The sequence below is a fragment of the Toxotes jaculatrix genome, chromosome 14 (assembly GCF_017976425.1).
Source record: "Toxotes jaculatrix isolate fToxJac2 chromosome 14, fToxJac2.pri, whole genome shotgun sequence".
NCBI classification, from domain to species: Eukaryota; Metazoa; Chordata; class Actinopteri; family Toxotidae; genus Toxotes; species Toxotes jaculatrix.
Window position 1 is genome coordinate 13,368,620 of NC_054407.1, and position 27,951 is coordinate 13,396,570.

Here is a 27,951-nt window from a genome sequence, read left to right on the forward strand (position 1 = left end):
CATGGGTTTAAGCTGACCTGTCTTTATTTGTACACAATGTACAAAATAAAAGCCCAATGGTGAAAGAGTGTGTGAAACCATCAAGCAGCATCCAGGCTTCTGACTGGGCGGTCAGCTGATTAATTAGTTGTCCTCTGTGTTCTGCTCTCTGAATGGTTAATGAGGTGATGCCCACTCCTTCCCCACGGGAGCTAGATCTCCATCAGCTGGTCTGTTCCAACGATGACCTCGTTAGTCCTCTCAGCTGAAGAAGAGAAAGAAATTTATACACTGATAGAAAAGATTGCATCAAAGGCAGATGTTACTGTTACCTGACAGCTCTGGTAATCTTTGTGTTCTGAACAGAACTCAAAGAAAGTTTTTCTGGTTCTCTTAGAAATGAAAACGTTCTTAGATCCTTCAGATCCACTTAAATCTAGATTATCCTCAGACGCATGCATGGTGGTCAAGTGACAGTTAAAACATGCTGTATATGCAGTTTGTGGACAAATGATTATTCTGTCCATACCGTGGCCCAACAAGATGTTTATCATTTCCTAATACTCTGAATGGCCCCATTTCAGAATTAGAATGGATTACAGTTAACGGTTTTTATTAGACACCCTGTTCATAGGTATAAAAGTAAATATGGAAATCACAATCGATAACAAGAACTTCTCACGCAACACATCTCAAATTCACGCCAGCCATGATGGGGTTGGGCCTTGTACTTCACTGTGCTATTGATCAGAATCAGAGACACGCTATTGTTCATCACAAGACAATAGAAATGTTGTTCTGGATGTGGCCCACACAGTCCAAACAGAGTAAAAACAAACAAAAATCTTACCCCACCCAAATAATAGCTGCAATGTGACTAGCTTCTGACGACATTTGCAGCTGTGTTGTACTCTTTTTGTGTTTTATTGTGTAAATACTGTTGTTGTAGAAGGACAGGACTATACCGCTGGTTTTGCACTGTTAATCCTATTAAAGATACCACGTGACGTTTTTTTGATGTGCAAATAAACACAGCAATGAACCCGCAAACGCAACGAAGAGGTATCAAACGTGTGAGCAATACGTGATTTATCATCAAAGAAAAAAAAATACCTCAAGGATACATATAATGTATTTTCTTGAGAAACACTGAATGTAAACATATCTGTGTTTCCATGAAAACTACACGTATACTTTATTGATGAACAAGCGTATCACAGTCTGCGAGATTTGAGAGTTTGCAGCCAAACAGAGTTGCATTTTGGGGCTGAGTTTCGTCAGCTACATCAACGGGGAGAGTTTTCGAAATAGCTCTTTGCTCACAACTTTATTACTGCAAGCAGTCTGTATCGCTTTTACCAAGAATGTAAAGGAAATGAAAGCTTTACTGTAATACTCATTAAGTCATTTCTGCGTATTAATTTTGATACCACACTGAAATTAATGGAAAACAAAGATTGCCTGGGAGCTAGGAAAGAAATGTATACGCAATTTGTAGTTAATGGGCTACAACATGCACATCCCCTGTACGGTATTTTCACTTCTTTGAGATGAGTCCCAGAATACACAGTGTAGTAAGACTTAGGTCACACTGGCTGCTACCTGAACCTCACTAAAAGAAATACACGATGCTTGCAACTAAGTCTGTCGGCATTTTCTCAGTGTCCTCCTCAACCCCAACCTAGTTCAGCATGAGGAGAGCAGCCGCGACTCCTCCCTACATCCCTCCATCCCCGAGCACCAGTGCTGATCCAAAGCAAACGGTGGCAGAGAGTAATGTTCCATCCACACAGACAGGTTTTAGTGTGAAGGAATCTGTTGCTATGAAGGAGCTTATCCTCTGCTGTGTGTGTGTGTGTGTGGAGGGGACGACAAATGGAGCATGGGACACCAGGAGAGTGAAGGAGAGGGAGTGACTGGAGAGAAAGGGAGGAAAAGTAACTCTGATTGGGCCCTTTGATTTGTCAATAACTAACAGTCATCATATGAATTAAGACCACATGTATTCACATATACAAATTAAGGACAGAAAATAGCCATAGGTTCATAAACAAGATTCTGATTTGTTCTGCAAGCCCTTATTCTGAGCAAACATAGTTAAAAATGTCAGGTAAACACTTAAATGTAACCAGGATGCGTCGTTAGATCAAAGGGAGGCTGATGGAGAAATTGTGTGTTTTTGTCTATATATGCAGCCACAGCACAGGTATGTATCTTATAAATATCAGCACCTGATTAAACCTGCATGTGTGCATTATTACTTTGTCTGTGACTGAATGAGTGTGAGGCTAGCTGCCAGGGTGGTCCTTAGCTGCTAACAGCTTCAGCAGCAGAGTGGGTGTGTAATGTCTTTAGCAGCCCATGGTCAGCCGCTGAGATTAGTGGCAATTCTGTGCTCCTTCTTAGAGCACAACAGAAATTAAAAGAGGGAGCGGGTTTATAATTAGCACAGTGTATTATGTAGAATAATGTGATATCATCAAGAAAAACTGATGGCAGACAGCGATTCTATCAAAACTGTTGTTATAAGTGGATTACAGCAGAATGCTAGGACAATACATATTTTTTAAAACAACAATGCCAATTAGTTCAGATTTACTCAAGTTAAGAAACTGCATTGCTCCTTACTGCTCTCACTTGCTGACATGGTGTATATCAGTATGTTCTGCATAACACACGCTATATACATCTATGGTCCTAGATTATGAGAAAAGATGAGGAAAAGAAAAAAAAAACTCTAATATTTCAGGTTTGTTTTTATTTTGTTTTTCTTACTCTGCTCAGGGTGAAACTAGATTTTGATGTGCACCACGTGTGGCGGCATATGCCAGAAAGTTAATGTGCCAGTTATTTATAATAATGATTCAAGAACCAGTAAAATAATATCCCCTCCTGAGTCATGGAAGTGGGGTCATTCCTCTATTGCTCTTCTTGAGGTTTCTCCTAGTTTTGATCTCCTGATAAGGTTTGTTTTTAATGGAAGTTTTCTGTCTCCAAATCGAGAATAAAAATAATAAGGTGCTGGATTCTGAACATATTGTAAAACCTTCAAAAAAAGTAATATACAGTAGAACCATTTTAAAATACCTGAGACAATATAAGGATTTCTATATAAAATAATAATAATCAAAGAGAGAAAAATACAATAAAACAAGAGTGTATCTGTGAGATGTTTATGAGACACACAACAAGAGGCACATCAGGAGACAGAGAGATTTACACTCTGTCAGAGAAACAGAGGCTGATACTTTACTATTGTGTGACTGAACTTTGGCTATACAGTGTATGCAAAACCATTATGCAACCATGGGTCCAAGTTTCCAGTGTTTAACAACATAATGTTAGCAACTTGGTGCGGTCTCTAACAGAAAAGATTCTGCCAAAAAAAGCTGAAGCCAGATCAGTTTTGTTGCACTGATCGCTCACTGGATGCTCCAGAAAGTCTCAACTGTTTCGAATAGTTTTAGGCGAGTTTAGCTCAAATTCACACTGCTGTTACTTAGAGCACCCTGTTGTTCACTCAATTAGGCTGCTCAGTCTGGTAGCCGAGCTTGCGCTCTCTCTTTTTCTATATGTGCGTGAGTGTGTGTGTGTCTCTGTGAGTGAGTGTGTGTGCGTTGGACGTGGCTGGAGGCTGCTGCTGTTGAATTCCGGGTGGTCCTGTTCTGGCCCTGCTCTCTAACCTCTCCATCAATGTGACACACAGACACACACACACGCGCGTGCGCGCACACAGCTAGCTTTGGGGACAAGAGGATTAAGGAAATAAAAAAAAAAATCTCTGACAAATCTCTCTATCACACAGACTTCAGAATTAAGAAACTTTCCTAGTTGGCTCCAACACTTGGCACTTACGGATACCACACACATACATTAACACTTCATCTGAGTCGGCCAGAGAGAAGTCCTTAGGGTGGACAAAATAACAATAAACCTGGACAATGAAAACTCTAATAGCATTAATTTGTAAAGATGCTGACACGGGCGGTGTTATATTGTATTGTTTTTCTTCAGTTTTAAGTTGGGGATGCAAAACAGCTGACTTCATTTGAAAGCTTAAAATGCTAAAAGATACCCACAGTTACCAGAAATTAAGATATTAAATGTGTATATGTGTGTTTCTGTATGTGTGTTAGCCTCACCCTCTGGTTCGATGCGCTGTCCGTTTCCCACCAGACAGTATTTGAGGTCTGCTCCTCGGCCGATAACAGCATTACTACAAATCACACTGCCCTGGACATTACACCTGAAAAAAATAACACACAAATTACATGAATAATTTTTTTCTTATATTTTCTATAACTGTGGTTCCCAACTGGGGTGTCAGGACCCCCTTTGGGGTCTTAAGACTAATATGAGGGGCCAAAAATGATACAAGGGTTAAAAAAAAAAAAAAAGAAGAAAAAACATGTTTATTATATTCAATTGTATGACTTTTCTGAAAATGTTTCTTCTTCTTGTGGAATAGTGAATACTTTCATCTCAAGGAGTCACAAGCCAAAAATAATTGGAAACCACTGCTCTAAAGGCGACATTATCGCCAGTTTATTATGTACCACTAACCAAAACTAATGCAGCAATACCTGCAATAAAGGTTTAGGTTTAGTCTGAAATGTTCTAGAAATGTGTTGACTGAATTTTATGATGATTAAGAGTAATCCACAAATTAAGATATTATGAAAATATTTTCAGCTGTAATGAACTAAAACATTCACAACCACTCAACAATAGCCCTTTGATAGTTTACGAACTCTTGAGTAATTAAAGATTAATATTTTGCTGGGACGGGTTTCATAATGTTGAAACATTTTCTGTTTGCTCTTCAAGCTACACTGGAGATTCGTACATGCTTCACATTCTGTCTTCTTCTTTGGAGCTTATGTACACACAGACACACACATTGGTACATACACACAGCTAAGAACATTAACACTGGGAGCTGCCCAGTACAACCACAGCTTTCCACTGTTGGCTGCTAACCTTCTCCACTTGCACAGTTGTGGAGTAGCAGGAGGTAAAACTGACAGTAGAGTCATTCAGCCTGTTTCCCCATCAACCATCCTCTCACCTGCTCCAAAGACTCAAATGTCCAATCAACTGAACTTAATGACATGCCACTTTCATATACACCGCCGCTCAACAGGCTTAGAACACCCCCTTTTTCCAGCTGTTATTCAAATTTACTTAATTCAATGTCTCGAGTTTTTCTGAAATTAAAGCTAGAACTAAGTTTTTGACTTGTCCAGCAGTCAAACACACTCGTGAACTTCTTTCAACAACGGAAACTAAATATTGTTCATAAAGTTCAGCTCTACACTGTTGCACAAGTTCCCACAAATGTGCTGCATGTGCAGGTTGCTTTCCTTTCACCTTCTGTCCAGTTCATCCAAAACCAGCTCCAAGTCTCCAAGTCTGAAGACTCTGCTGGTCTTCATCATGTGAAACCACTGTCTAGTTCTTTTCTTCCAATGCTTTTGGTCATTATTTTGCTGTAGGATGAACTCCTGGCCAACAAGTATGTCTTCCTCTGGTGACTGCCATTTTCCCTGATTATTCTTTTCTGATAGCAACATACTACTACCTGCCATAAGGTATTGTCCTGATAATTCATCAGAAAGGAACTGCTGAACATTCAATGCTTCATTTACTTCAGTTCCTGCGGGAAAGCTGTAAGTTAACCAATTTCTTAATCTCTAACCAGTACTCTATATTAAAGAACAACAGCAGGCCATGCTGTGTGTGCATGGGTGTATGTGTGTGTATTAGGACGTTGTTGGCTCTGTGCTACAGTCCCACCTGAGCTGGCAGTGCCAACCCACCATGCACACTCACATTCAGCCAAACCATCACCATAAAATTCTTGGAGAGGAGACACAGACAGTCTTGTGTGTCTTGTGTCGACTAATCGTGGAGGACGTGTACGTGTAGGTGTGTGTGGGTTTGAGAATGCAAGTGTGTATGTGTTTCAGTAGCTTGGGGAGCCCGGTGGAGAACACATGTTGATCTTGCCCAGGCAGTGACGCACACACACTTGGCCCTCTGCACCTCACACACAGACAGGTTTGTATTGGCCCATTCTATTCAGGTGGTTAGGCCTGGAGGGAGAGGGAGAAAGGGGTGTGTGTGTGTGCGTGCGTGTGTGTGTCAGTGACTACCCAGGAGGTGGTGGTGGTAGATGGTGATGGGAGATTACAAGATTCAGAGTTTTGTAACATTAGAGAGAGAGGGAGAGAGAGAGACCACCAAAGAAGCTTCGGAGCTGAAACACCACTAATTACTAACACCAGGGCTCCTCCTTGCCATGACCCCCCCATCCTCCCTCTCTCTCTCTCTCTCACACACACACACACATAAACACACACACACACACACATACACACGTCAACCCCCACCTTCTGTGCCAACCCCCCTCCCACCCCTGCCCCCCCCTGTAAAGTTGACCCCTACTATCCCCCTTCCCAAACATGCAGCGCTTTGTCAACAAGCTCTGGTCAGCTCCAAACAAAGAAACTAGAAATGCGAGGGGTTTCTGCGACATGGCCGGGGTCTGCTAATCCCCTCATACTGGCTCTTTCTTTCCTTCTTTCTCCTTCCTTCTTATGTCCTCAAAGAAAGAAAAGAAAGAATTGCAATTTCTTTATTGCGTGCTAGCTTGCTTTCCCCTCGCTTCTTTCTTCCCTTCTACCGTCTCTCTCGTTCTTTCATGCCTTTGTGCGTGCACCTACATGGGCATGATGAGGGTCCCCATGCTGGCTGGCTGGGGTCCATGAAAGGCTTAAGAAGAGATGGAGAGAGACAGAAAGAGAGAGAGAGAGAGAGCAAGAGAGGAGAGAGATGGCGTTGAGGCCTTGATGGAAAGAAAAGAGAGGGAGGAGTAAGAAATTGAGATAAAAGAAAAGGAGCCTGTGAATGAGTGCATTAAAGTCTCTTTCCACCGGAGTTTCTGTGTAGATCAATCTACATGCTAATTCTACAGTAGCTAATAGCGTTGTCTGTACAATCCTCTTTTGTTGCTACAAAGCAGTCAGTTTTGATCACTTAAACTACTGGCTACAGCTGACACCAATCCTGATGTGCTAGATGTGCAATGCTGCTAATCGTGATGCATCACTATTCTGCACTGACCCTCTACGTTTCCTCAACAAAGTTGTAAATTTTATTCCTAGCCAGTTCACTGAGGTGATATCTCACTTAAAAAAGTTGCAATGATGTGAATCCTCTACTGCTGAGGAGTAAGAAGAAAGGCAGCACATTTGTACAGCTTAAAGCATATCCTATGGCTGTGTCTGTTTCCTGTTATAAATGGTGTCAAGCAACAGCATTAGATGGAAAAAGAGAAGCAAGCTATTAAATTCTTTGAGATGTAACCACATTACTTTTGGCATGCCCTTAAACCTCACTGTCACACTGGTGAGTCACTACAAACTCAAACTTAACTCCATTTTTAACTTAATAAATTCTTAATAGATTATCAAAATGAAAACCGGCACAATTTTTGGCATTTGATTAGCTGGTGCTGATGGAACAGATCAATAAATAATTTCAGAACTACTTAACTTTCTAAGAGAATTTGTTCAATGGTTCAGACTTTTGATGTCCTTTCAAACCCACATAGTATTCCACAAATTCCATAACCAGTGGGATCCTGGGTATAGGTGAGTAAAGTAGAGGCTAAATGAAATATATGGATGTTGTTTGTTTCACTTCACCAGCTCTGTGTTTGTTTGGAACTGGTCTCTGGCTGGTTGCACACCAATAGATGCATTGTTAACTCAGCGATCCCTTTTTGACCCCATAGAGCTCGGAAAACAAAACCTGTTACACCTCCCACCAACAGACACACACATACTCAAGCATCTGTCTAACACACAAGCACACTCTATGTGCCCATAGCAGCATCGAGAAAATTCAATGGAAATATATGCAGTGAATGAGGATCTGGGCATATCACTGCTTTGATTTGCAAAAATCAAAGAGTGTTAACAGAAGCAGGCAGAAAATGCTCAGTAGTTTTTGGGATAGTGTGTAAAAATATAAAAACATGAAAGGAGATTAAAGATGTTCATTACAGGTTTTTCCTGGCAACACAAAGACGAGTTGTTATATTTGGAAATCTTTGATTGCTAATTACCGTTCGGTCACACACAGTATGCATGTGCTAACTGAGCACCCGCTGACGAGAGGATTAAAACTTTAATTCATAAACATGCCTCGAAGGTGAAATTCTTTTTCAGGCTAAATTAATGTGTTCACAAAATAACTTCAAAGTACGTGTCATCAACGAGTGTGTGCATGTGTGCGTTTGTAGAGATGTGTGTGTTCTCACCCCTCCTCGATGGTAACCCCGTGCATGATGATAGAGTTGGTGACTTTGACCTTTTCTTTTATAGAGGTGGAGATCCCGATAGTGGACCTCTTAATGGAAGTCTTATCCGCTACCTGGCACAGGGCTCCGATCATACTGTCTGATCCCATCTGAAGACAGAGCAAATACACACACACAAACAGAAACATTACTCAGGCAGAGACACTTACACAGGCCTCTACAACCATTATTACGTGTAAATTAGCTGAGAGAGATAATGGTGTGGGAGCTAAAAAGATATAGAACAATAAACAGAATGACTAATCTCTTATCTGGGCAAATTTAATTATGGCTACTGAACTGACCAGTGATACTTCTAATACATTATTCTTACTTGACATCTCTCAGAAATGACAGCAGATGGATGGACTGCTGGCTCCTCAAACAGCTTCGGGGCCTGGGAGGGAGAAGACAAAAGGGAGAGAGACATGAGATTAAAAGCCCATGGAATAAAAAAAATTAAATCAAACACTGAAAGATAATTTCAGCAATCCCCCTGATATAATTGGGCCTTTGTGCCAAGTACACAACATTCTAAATAAAAGCTGAAAAACAGTTAAACTGCTCTTAACAAAAATCCTCGATGGAGCAGGTTAATCTCTGACTCACTAGCCGGTTTGCCTCTATGTAAGCAGCTAGAGTGCTGACGCGATAACACAGGCTCTGGTCCACAATGTGAACATAGCAGCGTAGCTTTCCTCCATGGTAAGCCTCGCTCATGTCACCGTGATGGTCGTTCCAACAGGAGCGCTCCTGGGCCAGCTGGAGGAGAGGCTCGTCCCGTGATGAGATGAGGAGCTCTGGGATGCAAACAGAAACAAGAAGAGAAGCAGGTAGAGCAGTGGTGGGAGTAAAAATGATGAAACATACATTCTGTTTTGGGGGACATGCCTTGGGATGGACAGAGCTGTCCTTTTCTTTGTCAGTGCTGATGGCCTATGATCACGATCCATAGCTATTTTAAACAGGTTATAGTGCTGTGGTTGTTGAGTGTTGTTTTTCCTCTGATGTTGCTGTACGAGGTAGTGATGTCTCAGGGCAAACACTGACCGTGGTTTGTAGAGGAGTCACTCTTTTTCTGGTTCTGATCCTCTGCATCGTCTTTGATTTTCTGACTGTTGGTGGTTTTGGAAAACTGCTTCCGCACCAAGTACGGCACCAACTCACCACGGATTGATGAGATGGATCTGCGATAAAAGAAAAGGAAAGATGTAATAAGACTTCAACATACCACAAATGTGTAGCATCCCACAAAGCATAAATGAAATAGTACATGAATAAACGAGAAAATAGTATTCATATGGTGCCATGCATATAAAACATAAAAAGAAACACTCAGATGATTTATGCATTTGCTATGACTTTGCTTTGACTTCAAAACTTCTGCTGTATTCAGTTCTTCCTTAACTGGTGACGTCCTTGGCAAATGCTTGGCTAGCATTTGAGATACATTTTTATTTTTTTCAGAGAGGAAAGGGCCAAGGTTGTGCCAGAAAAAAAAAATACAAACTGAATAAAAGATTTATTCATTTCATTTAGCTCTGCAGTTCAAGATCACACACTACTTCATGCTGCATCCACAGTGCATTACTATGTTGGTAATGCAGTCATTTACAAAGTAAATGATTAATTAGAATTGACATTTATCCAGGCAGAGTAGATAGTTAATAAATGTGGTAAATATCAAGGACAAGCTGAACCATGCTTTCAAGTCTGTGTAAACCTGGAGGTAATTTCCCCATCTTAATTTCTTTTTCCTCTTCTCAGCACTGTGCTGTGCTCGGTGTTGCTCTCCGCCACCTCATGCTACCCCGATCCCCTCCCTCCCCCCCACTTGTCCTCTCTTACTTTCTTTTAAAGGGAGATTAGAATTTCCATCTGAATGACAGGAGAAAAACAACAGTTACTCTGTCCATTTCTCTCCTTAAGCAAGAGACAGAGAAAGAGCATGGAAGAGAAAGGAAGAGAGACAGAGAGGAGCTGTGAAAGAAAGTCCAAGAAAAGAGCTGGAGAAAGAAATGAGTCATCTAACAAGAGAGATGATATATGGTAGCGGCGGAGGGTGCGTCAGTGATGTAATGATGTAAGATTTATATCTACATCTCTATCGCAATTAAAGTGTACCCCTCGCCTTAACCAAAAAAAAAAGTGGAGAGATTGAGTATAGCTGTGGGATCTGTGTTTGTTAGCTTGGCTTTAGATTTATTTATGTGTGAACTAAAACTGGTACAGTGAGGACACACTGCATTCAAAATGGCTGTAATTTAACCATGGGTAAGAACAGATTTCCACCATCTAACTTTCAGCCTGGCACCCACTTTCAGTGGGGACCCTGTCCTTGCGTGTCAGCGAGGACTCATCACCACCATGCTGTTCCTTAGCTTGCAGCCTGGTCTGGAGTCCATCTGGATCCAGTCCTACTGTTATCAAACGTGCCTGATATTTTTATAAGCAGTCTTGTAATGCGCTACCTATGTCTCCTCTTTAAGTGTGCACAGTTTGCCCATGTAAAGGTAGTAATTATGGTCAGCAAAGGCGACGTGTTGAAATATATTCAGGCAACTGTCTGCATAACATGATTGTGGCGCAGTATTTCACAGCACAAAAATGTAACAATTTCCACTGTGGAGCTTAAATACCGACTGCAATGTCACGGCAGTGTTGGCAGTGCCAAGTGAGTAGCTTTTTTCAAAGGGGTTGCATTGGTGCTGTAATCTTACTAAAAGATAAGCTGCATTTAGATAGAAAGTGAAGTGCTAGAGTGATTTTTCAGTGTCTTTGGCAAGACATGGGCTGGACGAGATCGTCCCCTAAAGTCTGCCGTGATGACAAGAAGCTCCAAATTACCAACAAGAAAATTTATTCCTCTTCTTTTTCCTGGCAATTATGATGCTTCAAAATATTATCTTGAAAGCAGCAGCATTTGATTTTGAAATGATTAAGATGTTTGATCAGTGTTAGCCCAACCAAGTACAGAAGTTTGTTCTTTATATTTATGAGGACACTGTGATCCTGACTTTTTTTATTCTCCCATTTAGTTTTATGGAGGAAAGGCTCCGCTTGTAAACCAAGGTGAGCAAGTCTATTTTCCTCTGACATTTATAAGAAAGATCAAGATACTAAAACGAATCAAACTGACACTGAAACTGTGAAAACTAAAACTACCCTGTACTGTGAATCAAGCAGAATAATGAGGTGACACTGACCCTGAATACCATTATGTCATCACTAATACCAGTAACGCCTGCAGATATCACAAAGATCTTTTCATTTTATCAGATTCTACCCAAGGACCTAGAGTCCGGGCAGCTACAGAAGGCTCTCTGTGACAGTGCTTCACTTCAGAGGCTAAAGGCCTAACAGCCTGCCTCAGTGGCACATAGTAAAACAAATTAACACCTCGCTAGAATACCCTGCTAACAGGACCTTTCAAAGCCTTACACACCATGTAACCATGTTTAACACTTACTACAGATTAAGCAGTGAATGTGAGTTCATGTCGATGTGACTGTGCGGGTGTTTGTGTGCACTTCAAAGTCTGTTAGTCAGCTCTGCTCACACATTAGACATCAACTGGTCATTTAGCAAATTATTTTTTCAAAAATCAGGGCTAAACTATAAAGTGGGATGGCTAATTGTCTATCAACATGCTAATTATTTAGCTAATAGTCTGAAAAAAGTGAAGAACTCACTTGTTTTCGGTGAGAAAGTCCACCACTGCTTTTTTAAGACAGTACAGATGAGCGTCCACTAGGCCTGTTTTGATGTGCATCCTGGGATGTCTGCAGGTAAAAATGAGAAACAGACAGAGAAAACGAGACAGACAACGTCAAAATCATCCTTTCATCAAAAACGCACACACAGCATTAAAATAAGATTTCTGTCAATTTATTCTATATGACATTTTTGCACACAAAATGGAAATACCTGATGCACAGAAATGATAAATCTGAATATTTTATCAGAATATGCATTTGTGCAGTCCCAGCCGCACTGCATGCATGCACCACTTTCATGACAAACAGCTAAACCTTGGCTGCTACTTGGAGAACAATTTGCTTTGATTCTTTTCATTACCTGCTGTTTTTATGTTTTACGTTTGCTTCTCATTTACTGAAACCCCTTTTAATTTACCTCCGCTTCGCACATATGACAGGAACATTTGATGAAAGCCAGACACAGCCTTAGGCTTACATGAAAGTCAGAGAACAGTGGCATCTGTCTATTGTCCTCTGTCAGCTACCGTAGATGTCGCCCCATAGAGTTGCTGCCATGAGACAGCTGCCAGCAAGAAAGGTTTATGTTGATTACAGGGCCACATGCACTCACCCACCCATGCATTCACTCATTCATTCACACATGGACACATAGTTGAGTCTGAACATGTGACATTTACGAAGCGATAGCCAAAGAAAACCATTTCATCCTCCAGGGTTCAATAAACAAATCCACACTCACTCCTTCATCCTCTGACTACCTATCCTCCTCTTCCTCTGCCCTTTCAATCACTACATAATAAAAACTGCAGGGTGCATTGTTCCTAAAAGAACCATACCGGTGCTTTTACATGTTTTAGCCCATTTACTACAAATCACATATTCCTTCTATTACCACTAACCATTTTTCAAAGTGTGCTGTATTTTTTAAAGATTTTTAAAGTTGTAAAAGCAAATTGATTTGAAAAGTCTGTGCCTCATTACCACACAACAATAACGTAACTTTGACAAAAATTAAAAGCAGACATGAGGTTCACTGTTCGCAGTGATGCCCAGATCTCAGCAGGTTGATTTATTATTCCGCACTAAAATGAGCAGAAACTAATAGCTCCTTGAAAAACAAAATCTGAAATAATACGCTACATACAGACAAACTGGACTGTAACAAAAAAAAAACCTAAAACTAAAAATTACAACAATTTTTCTTTCTGCCATCTTAGGCCAATAATGATAATGAGTGGTGTGTTGTGTGTCACTAAAGTATTCATGCCAACAAGTCTTAATAAGGTAATAAGTTGTCACCTTACTGAGTTTCTTGACATAGATTGTACAAGTCTCTGGAGCTCTAAAAATCTGCCCTCATGGGACAGTCCCATCATGTCATCATGGTAATCAGTACTAGTTAGTACCAGTATTGGAATCAGCAGTGACAAACATATAAAAAATGGTTACATAAATTTGATTAGAATTGAAAAAAAAATGTTGATGCATCTGAATGAATTTCTGCCTCAGTACATACAGCTAATATTTTATTTGAAAACTTCCACAATAAAAGTCGTGGAGCATTTCTTAAACCACTTTAAAAAGCTTGCTTTTACAAAATAAAGGCGCAAACTTTTTCTTCACTGGGGTCACCCCTTAACATTTACAGAGAAATTAGCAGTAACTAATAAATCTGCAGTGATCCACAATGTGATATTGGCATGGGATTGAATGAAATAATGATGAATGACACATTGTACCTACATTTGATGAAAAAATTTTTTCTCTTCCTCTACGTTTCCTTCACTCACTTCCTCAAAAACTCTTTTCTACAGTTTTCAAGCTTTCTTGTTTCCCCTCCTCTAAACTCTCCCCCTCTCTTCAGCAGGCCACAGTATAACTAGAGTGACTCAGGGGGATTGCTTGGTCACACATATTTTACAACCAGATGCTGAAAGCCATAAATCAAACTGCGTGTGTGTTCATCTGTGTTAAGGTATTTTATTCAAAAGCATAAAAACACATACGCGCGCACAGAGACACGCTCTGTGGGTGTTTGTCAAATGTATTTATTCATACAACATTTCCCAGGTGTGTGCCTGTGTGTGTGTGTGTATCGTGGGCTTTAAGTGGAATTTATGGGAACACCCAGCATGTGACATCAGTGCTTGGCACCTGCGAGTGGGCAGAAGAGAGAGAGCTGGGGATTACTGGGTTGTGGCAAGGGGTGTGTGTGTGTGTGTGTGTCTAAATGAGTCAGTGAGTGAATGAGATCGACAGCAACGGTAGAAACAAGTGCCCCTAAAAATTGTGAAAAAAAAAAGCAATAGAGGATGTAAAGGACTTCAGGATTTCCTTTCCTAACAAAAACACGTGGATAATCCCTTGGTCACATGTGCAAGGACAATGAGGGTGAATCCAGGTGCATTTGCCACTTGTTGTTCGTACAGGTGCTGCATAATATGCACAAAATGGCTAGACATGGTCTCATGACTCTTCATCACAAAACATGTCTCATGTTAAACTGCAATAAAAACACAAAAACACACACGACCCGGCTGGCACCAATTTTTGTGCTGCCATGTAGTCAGAGCCCAACAGATTAAGTTGTAGTTTTTAATTTTACTGAATTATTGCTTTCTTTACAACTACTTTTAGTACTTATTGAAGTTTTGACTCCTGAGTAACGCACAAGAATTCCTATGTGCCCAGACTGAGTGTTTGTGTACAAATGGCAAATAAAGATCTTGATTCTTGATTCTTCTACTTGGTCCTCAAAACAAAACAAAACAGTAAACAAACCACTTTTTTCTACCTCTATTATCAGGCTAAACAAATACATATGGAACTAAACTATCTGTACCACATGACAACACCTAATCAAACTGTTTGTGTGAACTTTTTTTTTTTTTTTTTTTTTTAACGTTAGAGTGTTCATACAGACTATTTGGAACCTAAAACAACAGTTTCTGGGGGTTGCTATCCTTTCTGATTCAAAACCTCAAGCTCTGGCCACATGTTAATTTATTAGTTTACACTTATTGCACAATCCAACCCCAACAAACATTTTGCATTTCCCAAACAAGGGTAAACATCCCTCTTTTCCTAATAGCGGAATCATGTGATTTCTGGTTGCTGCGAATGCTGTAGAGCTCCGTGTCGAGGGGAGCAGGAATTTACTGCCTCTGCAGGCAAGGATGACTCAACCCTTGGATTAATGACTGACTACTAAAGTACCACTAAAGTCCTCAGTGGGAGAGAGGAGTCACATCTCTCTCACTCTCAAACACACACAAACACACACAGCATAATGTCTTATTTAGTTACAACTAAAACCCCACAGCGGACGATGACTCAGACTCAGCAGAATGACTGTTAATACCCTCATTAGTCAGGTTTCCACTACAGAGCCAACAGGGCTGAAGGGCTTACGACTTATTTAGGGCATTCAACTATTGCCTCCAAAATAAAATGTGTGTGATTCCCTTAATACCATGCTAGTCTAACAGATGCTTTCTTAATTGAGCTGACTCACATATTTGAACCTGTGTTATAAGGCTTAAGTTCACACGGCTCTGCTTTTGCAGACGGGCTACTCCTGACAACTGACAAAACTTGCACATTGGGTACGTGAGATCATGGACACAGACCTCTATATATTTATTGTGCAGCCTATGACGTGTCAAAAAATGAAAAGAAAATAGCCCATCGCAGTTTTCCAGAGACCATGGTCATGATTTCAAGTTGCAGTCCTTGTCGGACAAACAATCCAAGACACACAGATAGGAGAACCAAGATCTGCATGTCAGGAGCTGCATGTGTAATTACCAACATTAATAAATGAAGATTAAAAAAAAAAGTTTAAAAAAAAAGCTAATCCTCACATTTCAGAAGCTGTAACCAGCATGTGTTAAATGTGATAAATTATTCAATCATCAAAATAGTATATGAATCTTCTGCCAACCTACTGATCATAAATTGAACAATTGTTTCAAATGTTGGAAGACAGGTTGAAGAAAAAGAGACATGAAAACCAGGCTGCCACCCATGACAGTGCTTTGATTTTAGCTTTCAAGCCCTTTAATCCTTTTAATCTAAGTCATTCAGAAGTTCTGACATTTAAAAAAAAAAGACTATAACAACCAAAAAATACTGATTGTATCAAGTACACTTAATACAAGATAAAGTACATAAAGTACTGCATAATCTTAACTGATGCAGTAAAACTTTTTGAAACGTGTTACTGAATTTTCGTAATCCTGTCCTTTTATTGTACTTTGCAATAAATGGTCTGTGTCCATGAGACTCTAACAGGTGGAGCTGTAATGTACAAGGGGAAGCTCTGCTGGAGTCCATTCACACTGTTTAAGCATTTTCCAGGCCAGACAACCTCACATGTGCAGAATGTTTTGAGCTAAAACACCTCAGCCATGTGGAAACCGTAGAGAGGGATGGCAAAAAAATGACACAGGACTAAATCTGAACGAGGATGGAGGATGAAAAAATGGATGGATGGTTGTATGGAACAATAAAGGATAGATGGCAGAAGAATGAAATAAAGAGGAAAATGGGCTTCAGCAGACTCTAATCTTTTAAAAAAGCTCTACCAAAGGATTCATGCAAGGATTTTATGTATTTACTGATGTGTGTGTATAAATGATCAGAGGTGATTTATGGGTTATAAGACTTTCAATGTAAGCTATAAATGTTTAACTGTGGGCTCAATGTGTTTCCATAACACTGTGGCAACTCGTGAGTGTTTTCTCTCCATCAGTGTCCACCTCATGGCTGTGTTATGTGTTTCTGTGTGTGTTCATATAAGCATTTCTGTGTGTATGAAAAAGACAGTATATATATCTGTGTGTGTGTGTGTGTGGCTCAAGAGTTGCCTGTGCAGGGAAGCATGCGAGCAGCTGCTCTGGCCCCCCTCTTATTGGCCAGAATTTACAGTGGCTTTGGCTCCATGAAGTATTTACGAGCTCCCAAAACACCCGCTCTCACACATACATGCATTTTAGGACCCCGAAACGAAAACCTACCTAGAGTACTCTTCCTGTAACAAAAATCCCACACACCAGCCACAGAACACGCAGCCTTCAAAAACTCTGATTAGAAACCTAAACATCTGCTCTGCCAAACCTGAGATTCTACAGATGTACAGAACATATCTATCATCAGTCAAACCCCAAACACTCAAATACAGACAGTGGGATGAGAACGTGAAACAGACAGCATGATGCACCGGTTCAGCAACTTAAAGAATTAATATTATTAGCCACGGCTAATAAAATGTGCCGAGGACAGTTGTTATTTCAGCTGAGGAAACTGTTGATGTACGTGAACATAAAGAAAAATCTCTAAAGAGTATCACAGAGTTCTGTTTCTCACTTTGAACAGCATTTAAGTACGACATACGGGCCTTCACATATGCTTAATGCCAATACATTTTTAGTTTAATAAGTTTGAAAACTTGTCTTCTCAGTGCATTACTATCCCTTTGTTAGCCTGACTTACTTCCTCATGATGGACTTCCGAATCGATAGACCGTCCTCCAGATCTGCCTCATTGGCCATGAACAGCAGCCTTTTCCCTGACTCATCCACACCAACAAAGTCTCTCTGCTCAGCTGGGAAAAAAATACACAATACATATTGTTAATGAAACATAATAGACATTATAGTGTAAGAATTTTCCACAATAATTTTGCTTTGCTTACAGGTATGGCAGTGTACTATAAACATCTGGGCACCAACCAATTCTGTAATGCTATAACAACTTTTGACAGTTGCACAAAAATATGCCTTAAAATGCATTATATTATATAAGCACCAATCATACATCATATTATTTTTCAGAATCATATCATACATGTAACATCTTTTGTACTCAGTTTCATGTCCTTTCCTCACATACTCTGTTACCTGTCTTTTTCTTGCCCTTCTGGCCAGGGACTGTCTCTGTGAATTCATGTGCTTTGCTCATCAGCATGGCCAGTGTTGCATTGTGGGCTCTGAACAGATCAACCACCTCATGAAGCGCCACATCTGTTATCAGGTCACAACTCACCACCAGGATGTCCGTCTGAGGAGAGAGGTTGACAAGAGGAAGACGGTAAAATAAGATTGATGTAGATATCCATACCAGCCTATTTATTTCAGTGTGTCAGGGTTAGATACAACAAAATGACCGTAACATACTGGATCTGCTGTGGTTTGACAGGACTATGATTGCTTCACCAAGTACACAGATTCCAGGCTCTCAAAGACAGCTTTCTGGCTAGTGTACTCTGTTTTGGAACAATGTCTCTCCACCTGTTGTGATTTAAAAAAAAAAAAAAAAAAAACATTTCCACTGTCACCCCTACTCACACACAAAAGCCCAAAAAGACACAGAAATGCACGAAATACAGTTTGAAGGGCGAGTTATGTTTATAAAGAGAGGTCTGCTCACTCACGACAGTCATCTCGGCATGCAGACTATACATAAATACATGTGGCGACAATGCTCCACATAAACACCTCAGGACATGAGAGCCTGGACCATGTTATTTTCAATATTCACGACAGAAATTGGCTCACTGAGAGAAAGAGAGAGAAAATGAAAGAATAACTGTTCTCGGTCAACAGTGCGCTCTTCCAAGTTTAGCAGTGCTTGTATACAGGCCAACCCACACACACACACACACACACACTCTTGTAGGTCCTAAATTAAAGTGACTTCAGTGACTGCAGTAAGTAATAAATCTTGCTTTGTTTCATTAGTTTTGTTTAAGAATATGTCAGTGTCTGCTCATTCGATCCAATTCTGTTGTTTAGTAATGTGCTTTATTATAAAAGGTTTGAATTTGAGTTCAGCTTTCATCCCTTAGCTGCATAGATATCACTATATGCACAGTAACATCATAGCAATCAATGCAAAATAAAAGCTGAAAGTGAAAAGTTGTGACATTAGAAAACCTAACATATTCAGCTAGTGGGAAGATTACAATTTACCAGTACCAGTACAGATGGAGGAAGTATCCATTTGTGACACTTAAAACATGAGTGAAGTTCTGAAGAGCAGAAAAATGGCTTATAGGATATTATGTTTTTCTGCTGCAACAAATAACCGAGGTCACTCGTATAATGCAAAAAAAAAAAAAAAAACATAAAAAATCATTAGCAGCTGTCCTATGTGGACATTAAACATTAAACAAGAAAACACTTGACTTTTAGAAACATTAATAGAACTACTGTCTGTAGCAGAACTGGGCGGTATGACCTTAACTTTATTTCACTGCATACTGTATGTCCTAATATCACCAGTAACTGGTCCACCTGTAAAGGTAAATAACAACCCTGAGTTTGCTAAATGTATTTTAAGTTTTGTTCATCTATTTTGCCCTCTACTTGTTATTTTCCATTGATTGATTTAAGGACCATTTCAGTGTTTGACTGTTGACATATGTGTTGTGTTTACTTTTGAGTCTGTGTGTGATCATATCTGTGAAAAAAAGAAACAAAGCCAAGACCACCTCTGCCTTTGTTATCATCCAGATACGTTTGTATTCAGGCCTGGTTCACATTTCTAACATGAACCTGGAAGAAACTGACACAAATAACCTTCTATCTTCCCTGTTCTACCCAGAACAACAAGACATGCCAATTGGCTTTGAGCACTCAAATGACAAAAGACGCTCTCGCTTAAAAGAAACTCATCATCGTTTCTTAATGACGAACAGAGAAAGAATTTTCTTTTTCACCCCCTAGAGATTATCCCCATCATCTTAAACTATTTACGATATTCCAGCTATGTAATTTGTAAACCAACGTATTTTTTAAATGTGTCTCAACAAACAGCTTGTAAATTCCATTGATATATCAATTACTCTGCCGCCAACAATTGGAGAACAAAACCTAACCAACATCAGTCATTTTAACTGTCCTCCACTGATGTTACATGTCTGCATGTGTGTCTGTGTGCGCCCACATTTGTGTGTCTCTGTGCAGTATCCATCTGTCTGTCCAGTGATGAAGGCTGTCAGCATAAGGACTAATCCCACCATTAGCTCCAGCCGCCTTAATGACAGAGACATCTTTACCCTGTCTGTGACAGAGAGTGAAGGACAAGAGCGCGTGAGTGCAGAAAGGGGTCGCATTTAAGGAGGAAGAAGAACACGAGTCAAGTAATTACAACTACTGGAGAGACAAATTAGAAGTATAAAAAAAAAAAAATGGATGGTGGGATGAGGGACAGACTGAAGAGAAACGAGAGGAGACATTGCCAGAGTCAAACTGTGCTTGTCATAAGCAAAGTACTGGCAAAACCTAATACATTTAATTCAGTAAAACACATCAAACCACCTGTGGGCCAACAAATATATATAATATAGATTAAGTATATAGGTATAAGCATCTTAGGAGATTCCAGAAAATGCAGCAATCACCATTAATAGTTGAACAATAAATGATGAGCAATATCAAAAACCGAAAAAAAAAACCTAAACAATCCACTGCAGCACTACACACTTTTTCTTTGTCTTTTTGCAATGATTTTGTGATTTTTGTTCTAGAACATCATGAAGCACTGGCCTGATTTTAAGTCTTTTAATAATGAGTACTGATGTTTGGCAATGTAACAAAAAAAAGAAAGAATTCACTTGAATTTGTTAATGATGTAAACTACGGATGAATGTTGAACAGATGAGCAGAGTTGTATGTGTGTGTGTCCAGGGGGTGGTATCTGTTGGAGGTCAAGGGTCACGCAGTTGACCTAGAAGTAACTCTGAGCATATCCTGGTCTGGACCTGGCGACAGGAAGCTGCCACGGCAAAGCTGGAGGTGTCTGCGGGAGATCTACTGACACTGAGACCTTTCAACTCTCTTCTCTTTCTATCACACAAAGGCAAGCTCACACACATGTTCAGAAACAGAGCACACAAGTATGCACTACACACACACACACACACACAAGCATGTGCCTGCACCATCCCCACACACAGGCACACACTCAGGCGACAGCAGAGTGGAGTCAGCTGGAGAGGCAGAGACACTTTGGCCTTTCAACAGCCAGAGTCTCTGGACAGGTCAGGACCACACACACTGAACCACACAAACACACACACACTTGTCCCAGCGGTAGCTGACTTCACTCCAAAACTACTCCTTACACAATCTCAACCCACTTTAAGGATACTTGGAAACTTTCTTTGTATGTACGTTCTTTTTACCCTCATTAAAAAAATGTGAGTGCTACTGATTAGGCAGTGTGTGGGACACTTCTGTCTCTTCAGTCTGCAGAACACGGTTGTTGTTCAAATGCTTGTCATTAAGGATTTTTAAGTGTGCGATCAACTTTCTAGATAAGAATTCAACAGCATGAGTTACATACAGTATATGCCATCTCTTACACAATATGATACTTGTTGAGAAAAACTCTGTTTGGCAAAATAAAATCTCTATTAAAAATTTGTTTGGTATTAACAGGAAATAAATGGCGACTAATAATGCTGCAAATGATGTCTGCAGTTTTATGCAGCTTTTGGTTTTTCTGCCCACTGTTCTGTTTGGTTACTTTATAATCACTGCAGTCATTACTGACTGCCTTCTATAAAACCATGGTCTGCCACTCCCAATCCACTGTCTCACATGAACCGAATGTCAACACTGTCATGTTCTTTAAAATATGAAGTCTGAGCTGTTGTATGTTACCAGGAGGAAAAAAGGTAGATGTAGTTTGGGGGAGGAAAAAAATGGGGAGAGAAATACAAAGAAATTAAGTCTCATCTAAGAATGTTTGCTGTGTCCCTCTCATGAATATCCTCAGTTCCATCTCTCACTCTTCTCTCTCTCTTCACCTTTTGTTATGTTTTGTACAAACTGACAAACATACGTAGACCAAAGGTGAACCTCTGAATCTTCAAATCCAATGTATATATAGTTCTTTTAGCCTGCGTACACTCATTCTGCCAGGTGATTAAGCCTGAATGATAATACAAATGTCACAGGGGCTTTAAGCATACAAAGCAAAAAGAGCATGAAAAGTACTCCTTTCACTAGTTTGGCTTATTGTGAAAGACCTAAGCAATAATCAGGCATATCCGTCCACTTTTGTGTAACATCACTGTTTGAAGAGTGAACAAAATAAAATATGCTGCTTGTAATCTCTCCTTTCAGTAATCAAGAGGAATGACCTAGTATGCTCACCCAGAGTGCACACTGATTCCTGTAAGCATTTTGTTTGATAGGATACACCAAATCCCCTCATGGGAGGGTGTTTGTGTAAAGAGATGAGTGATTGTGTGTGTGTCTATACTGTACTCATGCATCGGTTTGACAGTTTGAGTGATCTCTGTGCTGGGATTTGGCAGACCATGGTTACGCTTCCTCACTCATCGCCCTCCAGTGTGTGAGTGTGTGTAACTCAATGCCTCTAATCTAGCTGGCTGCTCAAAGGATTAGGAACTTGACTATTCTCAATGGGAGCATGCTGGAGCTAGTCCTGTTTAAGTGTGTGTGTGTGTGTTTATACTGTGCATCTATTAAAGAACTCGAGTGAAGAGAATAATAAGAGTCCGTACAGACCTATTCAAATGCTAGAAGAAAAAACATTAAACTCACTTGTCACAACAAATTTGGCATTTTGAGTCTTTGATAAATCTGTTTTCAAAAGCACAGCCGACCGATTTTGCAGTGAAGAATGTAATGAGCTGCAGTGGCAGGACACTTATGTCTTCAAATGTACGTTTGATGTGGTACGCTCTAAACAGAGAAGGTATCCGGAAGCACATTTCTGTAATGCTTGCACTGAGACTGTTCAGAGTAAAAATCTTATGACTCTATTTTTTTTTTTTTTAGTCTTGGGTTTGTAATATAGATTAAAATTGATTCTTGATTCAGTTCAGACGCTACTAGTTTTAGTGGCATGAGTTAGTTTTGTATAACAAAATGTTGCCATCTGTTCCAAACCTGTATTTGTACTGTTACTAGAAAAAATATTCAACCAAACAAACAAAAAAAACACTGCTTTTGTTTGGTTGGCGTTTCAGTTAGACAGACACCTCGATCAACATTACTTAGCCGACCTGCCAGTTATGTTTCATATTGCACTGCTCTACATAAGGACCTGAAAATACCCCTAAAAACTTGCATACTGAATGAATCATATCTAGCTAGTCCTCCAAGAGATGATTAAATACCAAAAGCGTCCAAAGGCTTACCTTCATTTAAGATTTGGCAAGTTTGAATTAATTTTTTCTTCTCTATAGCATCCCAATTGTGTGTGCTTGTGATTTCTTGTGTCTTGTGTCTTTTTTTGTTTTCTCAATATGGTGTATTTCACTTACACTATTTTCTTTAAACTGTGAATTTATTCAGAATTGTAAAGGACAATGACTGTGAAAGAGGAACTGCTTTAGAAATACATCAACAGTTCTAAACTGCACAGAGCCTCATAAAAAACACATTTTCATGGTCACAGGAGGCCAGTCAGAACCATGGCATACACAGAGGGACAACACATACCCAAATACAAATGTTGCACAGATGTGCATGTCTACAGGATGAGAATAAATGGTGCACTGGGTAGACTGGCAGCACAGGGAGTTTGAGTCTTAACCATGACCTCATGTGTTTAGAGAGAATCGGATGAAGGAAGGGATGGAGGGATCAGCAGGCAGGATACAGAGGGGGTCTGGAAATTGGGGTTGGGGGTCATGGATACCATGTCACCATGTGTAAATGTGTGTGCCTGTGAATGTTTGTGTGTATTATAAAAAGGTGAAGTGAGGCACTTCAGCAGCCTTGGCCATCTGGGGGAGGGAAAGGCACGGATCAGTGGTCACCCAGCAGTACACACAACGCCCACCTCAACCTCCCCCGCAATCTTCGTCATTTTTCGCCTCTGCCTCCAACCTCTCTGCAGTTTTCTTTGTAAAGAGTTGACATTATACTCAAGAAAGCAGCCCCTTCCAATACAAAACACTGGTTTATATTACAGTGGTAAATGGTATTGGTGGGCGTATCATGTATTGCTTGGCCCTCCTCTGACTATAAGCAAGGCTTCAAAAGAAAAAGAAAAAAAAAAACAAAACAAAAACAAACACACACCTTGATCTTCTGCTGGATGTGTCTGAGAGCGTCTGCAGTGCCCATGTCTCCATCTTCCTGGATACAAACCACATCCAGTTTCATCTTAACATCTAGCTTCATTTTAGGGTCTGTACTCATCATCTTCTGGACCTCTTTGGTGGTGATCACTATCACCTCTGAAAACACAGTTCAAAACAAATATTTATAAGACACTATCAACAGTTGATAACAAACACAAGCTGCTATGATGGTCTTAACATTTTACAAAGTCCCCTTGACCTCTATTTTCATGGGAATGAAAGCGACCATCAGGACCTATTGGATGAACCTAAATGTATACTCTTGCTTCTACAAAACTGATAACATTGAATGCAGAAACAGAGACATGAGTGCAAAGATGCTCAACAGCAAAGACATTAGTCCTCATTAGATATGTACAGTATTTGATTATGATAAATCCAAAACCTTAAATCAATCCACTGCTCTGCCTTTTTTTTATAAAGTTGGTAATAACTTTACCAGACCACTGTATGAATCTAAAAAAAAAAAATGCAGAGTCCGTCTGGTTTAATTAGCCTTGTCTGCATAACATGTTTTCTACCGGGCATTTGTTCACTCTAGCTGTGTCAGCCTAGTAAAACCAAATTGCAGGGCTTTGGCTAGGTGGCTGCACACAGTAAACTATTGGCCACACAGGATGATTATGTATAGAAAGCTAGTTTTATTTAGGCTAGTGTGGACCTACAGGCTTTTATAACGAACAGCCCTGTTTACTGGCAAGAACAGCATACTACAACAAATCCCTTTATAAGCCCAGAGTTTCTGGACCCACTGCGTGCTGTAGCGCAAGAGGCAAAAATCTGGACTGTAAATCTAGACAGGAAATGTACACCTGACAATGGCTGATGATGTGCTGACAAGCTGGTGAAAGTACAACTAGAAAAAAAGCAGCACAGTAAATTTAATAGGTTTTACACAGTGAAAGGAGCAACTCAATGTTGCTGGAGGCAATTTGCAAGCATATCCCACTCACTATGAGTGGAATAAAGATTTACAGTTGGTCTTGTTATTAAAATGTAAAAGCTTTGGTATAGATGTACTACTTTCCTTTTTGTTTCACTATGCTTCAGCATAGGTGTTTAACTTAACTAAACTTAAACCCCATTAATTAAAGTCCAAATTCTGTCCAGTTACTGTCCTTGTGTCTGAGTAGGAGGTAATCTTTTCCTCTTAAAAGGTCCTCTTTCCACATTAATGCTAAAACTTTGCACACTTTCTGTTCCAAGTTTTCCAAACTTACATATTAAGTACTGGCTGTACTGTCTGGCTTTTTGCTTCTTTACATTTTATGTGGAAACTAACCAAGAATGCCAGTGGACTCCTGCAACACTTTCCACCCCTGCCACTTGTGCATGGATGGAGGACTCACAGCCCACATGCGGCCACTAAAGTCACATCCAGTTAATGTGAGAATCTAATGAGAAAATGTTACAACATCAGACCTGGCTGGCAGAACATTGAATTGTTAAGATGAATCTTTCAACCACCTATTATCTTGTTAATCAGGAACAGGATAAATTAAAAAATTCTATAATGATAACAAAAAGTAAAACTGAGAGAGAAAGTCTGAAATTATATGTTTTTTTTCTAAGGGCCCTACACACCCATAAATGTGTTTTCACTTATTATGGCAAACTAGTTCTCTGCTCAGGTGGACAGTGGGTGGAGCTATGCTAGGAATCACATGAAGTCATTTAGGATGTCCCACCCTGAATGGCACAACAAAGCTAAGGGGAGAGTGAGGGTGATTTTAATCAAGCCCTCTGTGCACAGGCCCCTACAGTGCTGAGAAGAGGTCTAACTCTGCAGCATAATTTAAAACACCTGTATAGATTTGAAAGTCTAGTGTACTGAGTGAAAGTTTTAGGACATCATTCTTAGATATACTGAAAACATGAAAAATACCACTCACAATATTAGTAGTAGTGTTAAAGATGTAGTTGTTATGGTAACACAGGTAGCAATATAATGAAAAATTCAGCTCTCACCTTCAAAACCCACCCTCTCCAGCAGGTTAAGTGGATACCACATAAGGGGCTTGTTGCCAACAGGCAGCATGGGTTTGGGGGTGCTGTATGTCAGATCAGTCATACGAGAGCCCCCACCAGCCGCCATCAGCACCGCCTGGAGCTCCATGATATCTGCTGGGGATGGCTAAGAGAGAGTGCCAAGCATATAGATTGAGAGTTATATTCAGGATTGTTGACATAAGGTTACATCATCTGTATATACAGATCGTGAATACAGTATATTCCACTTTTGTTTAGTGGGTCTGAGACACCTGTATTGAGGAAGCTCTGAGGTCATCTGTGTATTACCACAAATAAACAAAAAGAGGCAATCTGATATAAAAAAGACTGTAACTGTGGAATATAACTACTTGATTTGCTTAACTCATGCACCTGAACCCTCACTTTAAATCTCAGATAAACTTTGGTATGTATTTTTGCACAAAAAGAGGACAGCAGATTTTACATTGGCTGCACATAAGGAAGAGAGCTTTTAATGGTCAGTATGAACAGGAGGTTTGCATAAAACTTTTTCAGTGTTCATATGAGTGCCTGGAATTTTTTTTAGGACAGACTTGAAAAATAGTGAACCTATTCTTGAAGTATTTTGTAGGTACTGTAAAATAATTTAAGTATTATGACTGATTTGGGTCAAACTCTCAGATTTTGACAATCATTACTCCAATTCACTTCTCCTTTTCTCTTGATTTTAAGTACAATTTTGCCCCTCATCTACCTTCAAATGGAAACCTTTCATACTAAAACACATATACGGTTGGCACACTATTTAAAAGTGTGTATTCTTTATATGCATTTTAATCATACAGTGTATGGTCTCAACACAGCATGTGCTTATGACAACACATTTCAGCACAGGACTGTGACCAGCAAAGTAGCACAGTGCAGTGTGTTGCTCTCCCTGCGAGGGTACAACACACGGTACACGCACACTCACGTGAGCCAGCGCGCGAGCTCATTTTTGCGTAAATGGCACACAAATCACGAGTCCATTAGCATTTCTTTTTACGTTATGTTGAAGCTGTGCGAGTCATTAACACAGTAACCACGGCTGACCAAGTAACCAAGCTGTGCACTGACATATGGTCGAGGCACACTGCTAACGGACCCGACGACATGGCGTCAACAATAAGGTAAATTAATCACGCTCACTCGCTCAGTGGTTGTAAAAATGGGTCTAAACGTACCTGTCAGAGTCTCCTTGGTCCCTGAATATCGGCTGCCACTGTAAATGACAGCGGTGGTAGACGCATGTAACTTAGTTGCTGTCACTGTTGTTAGCACTTGGCTAACGGTTAGCACAAAGCAGCGAACGAAACCGCTACTTCAGAGACAGCTCATAGCCAGCCGGACACGTCCTTTGAAAAGCAAACAGCAACTGAGAAAAGCAGCAGTGACAGAAGTTATATATGTAACCGAACTATTTGATACAGCCCATGTACAAGAAGCTAACAGCTAGCATCGTATGATGACACCTGTGTGCTTTCAGTGAAATACGTCCGTGTGGAAAACTACTTCCTCCGCAAAATGGTTCCTGCGGCAGAAAAGAGAGGAGAGGGGAAGAGAGGAGCTACAGGTTAGTGAATGAAATCACATCCTAAGTTTTACACAGGTTCAGAAAGATTTCAAGTTTGTTAACATTAGAGATTAAAAATAATCTAACACCCTGTTAGACCCATGTGTTTGCGGGGGGGGGGGGGGGGGTGCTCAAACCCTTCATATAAACAATGTAGAGGACACAGAATGATTCGAGC

General features: G+C 40.1%; 1 protein-coding gene across 1 annotated transcript; it reads right to left on the reverse strand.

Moving 5' to 3' along the window:
* eif2b3 (eukaryotic translation initiation factor 2B, subunit 3 gamma) lies at positions 1 to 27,706 on the reverse strand. The gene is made up of 12 exons (XM_041054858.1): positions 27,385 to 27,706; positions 26,159 to 26,324; positions 24,129 to 24,286; positions 17,964 to 18,123; positions 17,557 to 17,668; positions 12,037 to 12,126; positions 9,395 to 9,531; positions 8,954 to 9,144; positions 8,679 to 8,741; positions 8,306 to 8,454; positions 4,122 to 4,225; positions 1 to 244 (listed from the first exon to the last, which is right to left on the reverse strand). The coding sequence occupies exons 2-12, from the start codon at positions 26,304 to 26,306 to the stop codon at positions 192 to 194; spliced, it is 1,365 nt and encodes a 454-aa protein (XP_040910792.1). The 5' UTR covers positions 26,307 to 26,324; positions 27,385 to 27,706; the 3' UTR covers positions 1 to 191.
* Positions 27,707 to 27,951: the final 245 nt, after the last annotated feature.